This window comes from Sinocyclocheilus anshuiensis, unplaced genomic scaffold, assembly GCF_001515605.1.
Source record: "Sinocyclocheilus anshuiensis isolate Anshui unplaced genomic scaffold, SAMN03320099.WGS_v1.1 scaffold344, whole genome shotgun sequence".
In the NCBI taxonomy this organism is placed as follows: Eukaryota; Metazoa; Chordata; class Actinopteri; order Cypriniformes; family Cyprinidae; genus Sinocyclocheilus; species Sinocyclocheilus anshuiensis.
The window spans coordinates 631670-641969 of NW_015557066.1; the positions used below are offsets into that span (position 1 = coordinate 631670).

Here is a 10300-nt window from a genome sequence, read left to right on the forward strand (position 1 = left end):
AAGGCTCCACCCCATAAAAAAAAAAAAGTGTCTCACACTGCTCCGGTTCACCCCGATCAAAGGCCTCCTGTAGTGAATCGATGCGTTTTTGTAAGAAAAATATCCATATTCAAAACGTAATAATCACTTTAATGTAGCTTGCGCCAACAGTCCTACACGGAAGCAGCTCCGGGTTGATGACATATGAGTTCAGCATTGCGCATGCGCCGGTGAGTCTCATGAAAACCAATGTTTGTTAACAGGATCAAAGGAAGCAAAGTTTCCTTACTTTAGCAAAAGAAAACCAGTCTCCTCTTGGCTTATATCGAAATCCTCCGACATTCTTCTTTACAAATCCTCGTTTTGTACTTCTAATTAGTGACCGTTGTTTTGTTTTGATCTCTCCCCTGCACTTCCGCGTGCGTCACTTCTGAGCGGCGCAACGCCGATGTCTTACGTCATCAGCCCGGAGCAGCTTGAAAGATCAAAGACAATATTTAATATAACTCCGACTGGATTCGTCTGAAAGAAGAAAGTCATATACACCTAGGAAGACTTGAGGTTGAGTCATTTGTGGGCTAATTTTCATTTTTGGATGAACTAACCCTTTAAAGTCTTTTACAGCCAGCTGCCTCCAACATAAGCACTAATGCCTAAACAAACACCCTAAAACCCATCACTGTCAGTCTCTTTCTCTGTGACCCATGAACCCAGAGTTCGATCAAGCATAGAGGAAGAGAAGTAGTGGGGCCATAATGCAAAGAGAGCAGAAGCAGACAGACTGACACAGAAAGAGGGATAAAGTGAGGGAGCAGTAGAGCAGTGTGCCGACCTGTCTGACTGCAGTGCGTTTGATTAGATCTGACAGCAAAACCCCAGACCGTGCTGCACTGGCACAGAGGTCAACATCCTCCCTCTACTTCTGTCTGTATGCTTAATGAGTGAGAATCAGGAGCAAATGAGGAGAGAACCAGCTGGGTGGGGGAGAGGTGGATGAAAGGGAGAGGAAACAAGTGAATAAGACAGAAATACAAAGAAAAGAGAGTGGAAAAAGGGGAATGTGCAGAAGGGATAAGATATCTGGACTAATTCTGTCTGCCACACTCGCTCTTATATAAGCGTTCCCTGGCTTTAAAGCCTCAAAAATGTATGCTGGAAGGAAACTTGAGTGCTTCTGCCGAGTATGTTTGATCTGTTGTGCTTTTATATTCAGGCATGGTTGTTGTGATATTTAGTGCTACAACATGACTTCAAGTCTTTATAAAATTCTGTAAACAAAAATTCAACTTGCATTTTAAACACAATAAAAGTAGTTATTTTCCTATGAAAATTCAGCCAATTCAGACCCAGCGATACCTGTCTGATACATGAACACAGTGCAACTCTTCATATCAGCACTCTTGGAACCAGTACAGTGTTTCGGCACCACGCAGCCCACACAATTGCGTCGGGCCCTGCGGAACACGTTTTTCTACCGAGGGGGATTGCTATTACCCCAACCAGAACATGATTTCCTCCGAGGGTAACCAAACGGGATTTCTACCAAGGGGGGAGGAACCCAAGGAACGCAATTTCCACCGAATGGAGAATAATCCCCCTCCTCCCCGGAACGGGATTTCCCTCGGGACCACTTGCTGAGGGCCCGCTTTGCCTTCTTCCACACCATCTACATTACTGATCAAAAGTTGGACCATTTGCTTTCTGAGATGGCAAAGCTGCATTTTCAGCAGTCATTACTCCAGTCTTCAGTGTCACATGATCCTTCAGAAAACATTCTAATATGATGATTTGGTGCTCAAGAAACATTATTATTATTATTATTATAAATGTTGAAGACCGTTTTGCAACTTAGTATTTTTGTGGAATCTTTTTATGAATAGAAAGTTCAAAAGAACAGCATTTATTTGCAATACAAATCTTTTGTAAAACTTGTTTAATGCATCCTTGCTGAATAAGTATTAATTTTTAAAAGTATTCATTCATTTTTAAACACTATACTTACATGTTTGTACTTTACTCTCTTTTGTTCTTAAAGGGGTCATATGATGCGATTTCAATTTTTCCTTTCTCTTTAGAGTGTTACAAGCTCCTGGTGCATAAAGTAATTCTCTGCCCTGGTGCATTATAGACCTTATTCAGATTCTCTTTGAAAAAACAGAAACCTGCAAGGCTGCTTCCCTGGTCTGCTTTCCTTGTTTACTTGTCATGAGCTAGTAGATGCTACTCAAACTTCTTTCTTGTCTGCTTTTTGGAGTAGTGCCTGCTGACATACTCCTGGAGCAAAGCAGGTTAGCCTTCATCACTCTCCGAGAGAAGGACAGAGAAACAGACTGTGAGAGTGGCAGAGAGTATCCACACAGCAAGAGGAGGGAGGAATTATAGAAAAGGGAGAGGAGTCATTTTCAGAGAGAAGGATGGAGGGACGAGAGAAGGATAGTCGCTTTCTAATTGTCGGATGTGTCGCTCTCTGCAAGTCTGTTCTTGTGATGTGGATATTAAGGCTGTAACGATTATTCTACATTATAGACAACGACGACAATAACATTTATTTTATTTTTTTTGTCGAATAGTCATTTCATCATGTAAGGGCCTGGAATAACGCTGTTTGGCCAGTGTGGCGCTGTAGCACAAGTAATTGAGCCCTCTCGGTTGCAATTTAAGAGAAGACGACAAACACTGCACTTATGAGAACATGTCGGAGTGCAAACACAGCCGAACCAGATGCTGCTGAGAGCGGTGTTTAAAGAAATATGTAAATATGTGCCGCGCGCTTTCCTCTCAATAACGAAATAAACACAACAAAAATGACAGTGGTGAGAAAACAGCAGTTAAGAAAGCATCTGATCATGGCGATGTGGATATGTTTGCTCTGCTATCAGCACTCCAGTCACGTTTATTTATATAGTGCTTATATGTAAATAAAGCAAGCAGCTTTACAGTGTTAAACATAAAAAAACAGGGTCAGTGTCACTGTCAGTTAGAATTATACTTGATTTTCTGTTACAAAGCAACTCCAGTGTGGAGCTACAGTAGCTAATGTTAAATCTTTTTATTAGTGAATACAAAAAAATCATTACATTAAAGTAATTTGCATAAATTAAAGCTTGATCTAGCTCAGGACTGTTTTGATTATAACTCTATAAGGTATATACAAATGTCTTATCACTGGCCTTTGTTGTTCATATGACTTACAAAAGGAGATGTTAGGCAGAATGATGCATCAGTTCATCAGTTACTTTTTCATACAGTTAATTAAATGGTGAATGGGAATGTCTCTCATCTAATTTTTTGTGCCAAATATATTTATTGTATTGTACAAATAGTTATATAATAATTGTAATTGTACAATAGTAATCTATTTGTCTAACATTTTCAAAACTTGAAGTGATTAACTTATTTATTAGTTAGACTGTTTAACTCAATATTTTAACTAATTGTAAAAGCTGAATAATTGATCAAAGCCTATGGATTAATCAGAGAAATAATATTTTATATGTAGCACTTCCTGTCGCTCCGGAGGGTGTCATCATCACATGGCAACACTGGAAAGGTAGTGATTAGCCAAAGGATGTTTGCTGTCCAGAAGTGCATTAACTTGATTGCGTGATGCCGCGTGCAGCGATGGTGACCTCAAACGCCGCCTCTGCTCTGTCACGGCAGGGTTATCTGGGTTTTCTGCTTCTCTGCTTTTTTGTTTCTGTAGCAGAGATTGAAATAGGTTGGGCTTGATATTCTGTGTCTTCTTTGCACAGATGAATGAAGAATTTAAAGAGGATGTGATGGCTCAATTATACGCTCTTTCATCTCCATTCCTCAGGTCCCGATAACAGTTCGGACACAGAGAGTGCGCCTTCTCCATCTCAAACTGATCCCTCCAAATCCGACTCTGTAACTCATCCCTACTCCGCTCTCGAGGGCGTGTCGGACCAGGATCTCATGGTAACCAAAGGCCCAGTGGCAGATGCCAAGGGCCAGGAGCCTCCGTACTGCGAGCTGCGGGTGAAAGTAGAGAAGAGTCCAGAAGGAGAAGCTGGAGACGGGCTTCCTCAGGATGAGCGCACATGCTTGGCGTATGAAATGCAGATCCATCCAAAGACTGAGCCGCAGGATTTGGAGATGACTGATCCGAGCAGCGAAAGAGCACAGGTTCAAGTCAAGACAGAGCCAGATATCAAGGACAAGGAGGAGAAACAGGGGGAGCAGCACAACTCAGATAATGACTCTAGCGCCACCTGCAGTGCGGATGAGGATGTGGAAGCCGAACCTGACCGACAAAGGTAAGAAACCGCTGCTCATGTTCTATTATGGGGTTCATACATACAGTGCTATTGGTTTCTAGTAGCATGGATAGGGTGGTGATTTATTAATTGAAATATAATTTATATGTGTGAAAATCACATAATAGTATTTTCAGTAATATTAAAATAAATAATACATATAATAATATGTATTTAAATTAGAAATGCAAATATAATATAATAAATTTAGATTCTTGTAGCCTGTGAGATCATGGGTTTGATTCCCAGGGAATGCATGAACTTAAATCCAGTGCAAGTACATTTATGTAATGTTTATGTAAATGTATTAAAACATGAATATTTTTTTTGTGTGTGTTGAAAACAGTAAAAAAAAATTAGGGCTGCATAATTTCACAGTACTTTTGTACAATATTAGCTCAAGCACATTCCCATGCTGGACAACTAAACATTTATATAGGTAAGTAAATTAAATAAATAAATTAACTGTATTTAATAAAAGTTGAAGCAATATAAATAATTCATTACACATCAGAGCTAAACAGTAAGGTTTTTTCTGTAGTTTAGATTTCTAACTGGGGCTGCACGATAAATCGCATGCAATATTTAATGAACCGGCTTTACTGACAAGATGCGCATTAAATATTGCATGCGATTTATCGTGCAGCCGGAGTAAAAATGTTCAGCTGCCAATTAGAAATCTAAACTACAGAAAAAAACCTTACTGTTTAGCTCTGATGTGTAATGAATTATTTATATTGCTTCAACTTTTATTAAATAGTTTATTTATTTATTTTGTTTACTTACCTAAATAAATGTTTAGTTGTCCAGCACGGGAATGTGCTTGAGCTAGTATTGTACAAAAGCAGGTGAATAGACTGTGAATGAATGAAAAATTACTTCTGGTCTCTTTGTTGTTGTGTATGTGTGAGGAGCCCTTTAGATGTAACTAGCAGTAGAGTATCAGTAGCTAATACATTTTATTCTCTTGTTCCTTCCTTCCTGTGGCAGACTTTTCTCTCTGGATAAGCCGTCATTGCTTGGCACTGCAGGCTCGGTGGTCATGTCCTCAGCCAAACTCCTCAACATGCAGCAGCTACAGCAGCGGGCCGCCACCATCCCCCCTATGGTCAGTCCCCATAGCCTCTACCCCCACTTAGCATTCAGATATGCCCCTCTGGACAGAGACGGGGCCCAGCCACCCCGCCACGTGAGTCCTGCCTCCATCTCCACCTCCGCAGATCATGCACTTCTGCGGCAATCAGCAAACGAATCAGCAAATACCAATTGATTGTCCACACACTGAAATCATGACGAGTGAAAATACGTTTGGCTGCTTTGCTAGGCTGATTAGTTGTGCTGTTTGGAGGTGTCTGTTGTGGCGATTTGGTGTGGCTGTGAAATGGTTCTAACCGAGGCCCTGATTGGCCGTTCACAAGGTCTTGTTGCAAAGTAAACCGTAGCTATTGTTCATGGAATTAAGTCATGCACCTTTTAATCATTTAAATTTTTCTAATGGAGCATTTTTGCTGAACATCAGTCCAGCATGTAGCCCCCATTTGAATCCTCTCTGTTGCTGAATGGTTTGTTTAGGTTTCAGCTCCATTCGGTCACAGCAGCGTTCCAGGAGGACTTTTGAGCGGCTTTGCTATGTTCCAGCACCAAATCAAAGCTGTACATGAGTCCGTGCAGGAGGACAAACAGAGACTGGACCAGAACGAGTCTGACCGCAGGCCACGAGTCACCACCCACAGCCCCACTCTAGTGGACAGAGAAGGTGAGTCAGACGCAGAAGCAAAGACCGATAGAGGGAATACACGAAAACACTTGAGGTGAATGTAGTAAATTTAGAAAACCCCATAAATCCAGCACCAGTCGTTCCCTCTAATAAGTTTTGAAATGTCCCTTTATTTTGTCCTCGCTCTTTGGTCAATATCCACTTGAGATTCTTGAAAAGATTAGGTTCTTTTATGCTTTTAAATGCTTTTAAAGTCATGAAGAAATGGAATTGGCAACAGATTTTTTTTTTTGTTCTACCGTCAGTTGTTGATTGGATGGAGGCAGATCTGAATGTGAGCTTGCAGGCGATTGTAAGAAAGGGGCGGGGTTTAAATGATTGGTGAAGTCTAGCATCCGCCACCAGAGAGAAGTCATTTTCTTCAGAAGATCGAGTTATGTTTCAATGAAATTAGAAGGTCAAAGCAAATTTTAAAAGATTAAACACGTGCATGGATGAATTGTTCACAGTAACAAAATAGATTTAACCAGCATGTGAATTTACTTATTGCCTTTGCCTCTTATTTCTTCATTTTATAGAAGAATCTTAATGGTCATATAATGTCCAGAAAAGTTAATGGCATGGGCAGTTAATAAGGGGTTAAAATTACAGAGACGCTTTGGAATCATAGCATTACCCGACCTCCCCAATATAAAACTAATCTCATCCGAATAGAGAATTTTGTCACTTTTTGTTTGCGAGAACTCCTGACCAAAGTAACTGTCTCTGAGGGGAAGAGAGCAGTGGACAATACAAAATTGAGGTTACCGAATCACCCCTGAGACAAACCGACTGAAAGACAAGCAGATGGACCACTGCAAAGCAAAGAGATTGTGATGTGCCTGTAGTACCTCTGTTCTATCCTCCAGTGCACTCTCGCTTGGTTTTTACATGCTAAGAAGTTTGAGCAAAGACAGTAATGGCAAATACACACTTTTCTGTTTTTCCTCCTCCTCCTCTCGGTTTTATAATGGGTCTCCAAAACAGATTTTTTTAAGGGTGTCGAGTGCACCGGAGAGAGACAGTGGACTTTGCTCTTCTCAGCTAGAAAACACAGTGCTGTTTTTGATAGAGCCAGACAGAAAGCAGCCAACCAAAAGGAACATTAGGTCACACTCTTGTAGTGATATCCATTAAAAACACCAAGTTTTGCTTGACCTCGTCCTTATAGACCGGCAGACTGTAGCTCTAAAAAGCCTTGACATTTCTCTTGCCAGTGCATTTACAGTGATAGCACTGAATTAACCTTTTTATATCTATTCCTGTGATTAATGCATGATGAGTCTGTATGGTTTGAATAAGAAGTTTTCTTGATCGCTACTAGAGAGAGGGCACTTTTAGAAAGTGCGATTGACATTGTTTTGTGTCTTTGTCTGTCTGCTTGATGTCTGAGTATCTGATAGACTTTCTTCTCTGTCCTGTCCCCAGGTAAGCCGTTCGCTTACATGCCGTATGACCTGAAGCTGATGGAGCAGGAATCTCATGGTGGAGCGGGCAGACCAGACTCTCCGTACAGACTCTCTCCTCGGGAGCCTAGCAAAGCCTCACCCCAGCCCGATGCCAATAACGCCACCCACTACAGTGTACCTCCAGGTAAGCAGTCTGTACACCCTGCATCCAGGCACAATTTTTAGAAACCTGCTGCTTGTTTTTTTTCAGGCAGGATTGGGCATCAAAATGAACACTCAGCAACACTCACTGATTAAGAGTAAAATGGAGTGTAAGAACTATAGTCTGACCCTCACTAATGTAAGCAACATGAGCGATTCAAATCAAAGACAGTAAAAAAAACTCTATTAAAGGTCTACTAATGAAAACATCTTCCAACAGTGTTTATCTCAATCAGCAAGATTTTTTTTCTTCTTTTATGCTCACAAAAGCTGCATTTATTTTATTATTTATTTGATTTTTTAATTTTCAATTAGAAAAAAGGCATTTCCTTTAAAAAAAATAAATAATAATAAAAGTTAACTTTATCTATCTTTCTGGATTTTATATCTGCTCTGGATTGTGTACTAATCTATCTTGTACTTGTAAGCTTCAAATATTGTTGGCTCTTATGATAAAATTGCTTGCATTGTTGGAAGTCACTTTGGATCATCACTCTTTTGTGTGTTAAACACGTTCTACTAACTATAGACAACTTCATTTTAAAGAAAATTGACCTGGTCAACAAAACTTTCTCTCTGTGTCCTACATGCATGCTACATCAATATCATGACCACTACTGATGATGCAGTTGTGACTGGCAAGGAATTACCTTACTTGGAGGTTCAGAGCAAACTAGGGATATCACACTTTGGTACTGTAGAATAGGAAACAACCTGGGGAAAAAAATTATTATTACTACCTTTATTACATGTATATAAATATATTATTTCATCATTAAAAAATTTAAATAATGTATAAAACATGCAATTGTAATGTATACTACCGTTTAATGTATGTATAAAAAAATTATAATCATGCAATTGTAATGTACACTACCTTTCAACGTTTAGGGGTCGGTAAGATTCATTGTTTTTGTAAAAAAAGAGCTGATGAAGTGGTCATTTTGCGCTCTTGAGAGAGGCGGGCTCGCATCTCCACCAAGTCAAAACACACACCCAGTTATAGACTTGACTCGGGGTGAACATGCTCTTCTGCATATTCTCATGTAGCTCTAGGGACTCCAGATGGCAAAGCAGCACGTCCTTATGACTGGTAAGCATATCTCGTGAATGGGCCAAAATCAGACAATCGTCCAGATGGTTTAGAATGTGCATACCGCTCGCTCTGAGAGGGGAAAGCGCTGCATTTATGCACTTCGAGTATGTTTGTGGGGCTAAAGCCAGCCCGAATGGGAGAACTAAGTACTGGTATGCCTTGCCTGTGAAGGACTATCATGAAGCCCATGGAACGACCGATGGCTTGAGCTGAGCACTTTGTCGTCATCAGTGTGAAGTCCGTCGCCGCTGTCCAGGGGCTGCAGGAGCTTAGCTTGAAAGACCTGCAGCAGCGCCATTGCGTGCAGCGCAGATGCCGCTTCGCCCGCTTAGGTGTTAGCCTTGTCAGCGAGGTGGGTGGTCAATCTGCAAGGCAGGCTGAGGTCTGCGGCAAGCGTGGCCCAGGAAGGGCACAGATGTGCGGCGACGGTCTCCTCGACAGAGGGCATGCGCACATAGTGACGATAACTATTTCGTGCCGCAGACCAACGTTATACACGAGAGCGCAGTTTCACCAGCGAACCCAAAGACCAGGGGAAAAAGCTGAGACATTTATTCGTTCACTGTACGAGTTGTCAGAAAACTGTGATTTCGGTGCTAACAGAAATGAGAACATCAGAGACAGATTAGTTGTAGGAATTAGAGACAAGGCCCTGTCAAAAAGATTACAACTAATTAAAGATCTCACTCTGGATGTCGCGGTACAAATGGTAAGACAAGCTGAGGAAGTTACTCACCAGGTCAGCCAGCAGGGGGATCCAACGTGCAGCGTTCAAGAGAGCAGGCGACCCAAACAGCATACTGGCTACAGGTCTGAGTACAACAGAGAGCGCCAAACTGGAAAAACAAAGAATGGTGAGGACAAATGCAGCCGATGTGGCAAAGCAAAACATAAAGACAGAGAGAAATGTCCAGCCTTAGGAGCAGAATGCAGGAGATGTCACAAGAAAGGCCATTGGGAACACATGTGCAAAACTAAATTAGTCCATGAAGTCATGAGGGAAGAAAGACAATCTGACTAATTTTACCTTGGATCTGTACAAAAGACAGGGAAAAACACAGAGACGTGGACTGTCAATCTGACAATTGGAAACACACCAGTAGCATTTAAGATAGATACTGGGGCGGATGTGACAATAATTAAGTGAACAGACATTCCAAAATCTACAAAAGAAACAAGAACTGTGCAAAGCAAATGTCAAATCAAACCTGCCTTAAAACCCAGCAACCCTGCTTTAACAAAAAAGCAAAAGAGCAAGACTTATTTGACATCAAAACAAAAATGTTAAATGCTGTCTAATCGCTCTTGCGGTACTTTGATGTCACACACAGAATGGTCTGTGCAGTGCTGCTTCAGTCCATTGCACTTAATGTATCTTAATACATTACGCCATGTTAAGTATGTAGTATGTAGATGTTTTTCTACAGGAGGAAAACGCGCAACAAGAGACTTTGCAACAAGTGCATTGCGTTCATATTCTGCTGTTCTGTGGCGTCTTTTTCTTGCAGGACCCAACACGCACCATTTGTGTCGATTGCAAGTGACGTCGCAGGTATCGGAGAGTGCAAGTGAAGATTGCAAG

At 41.1% G+C, this 10300-nt stretch overlaps 1 protein-coding gene across 8 annotated transcripts in view; it reads left to right on the top strand.

Moving 5' to 3' along the window:
• Window positions 1–10300, top strand: part of LOC107676644 (nuclear receptor corepressor 1-like) — a 120927-nt gene that overhangs the window by 79923 nt on the left and 30704 nt on the right. For 7 of the 8 annotated variants that reach the window (XM_016471230.1, XM_016471236.1, XM_016471232.1 and 4 more), the window contains 4 exons: window positions 3797–4256; window positions 5247–5445; window positions 5829–6012; window positions 7441–7605. In XM_016471230.1, coding sequence (XP_016326716.1) covers window positions 3797–4256; window positions 5247–5445; window positions 5829–6012; window positions 7441–7605 — 1008 coding nt within the window. The remainder of the gene's footprint in view (window positions 1–3796; window positions 4257–5246; window positions 5446–5828; window positions 6013–7440; window positions 7606–10300) is intronic. The other variant, XM_016471235.1, reaches the window with a different exon arrangement.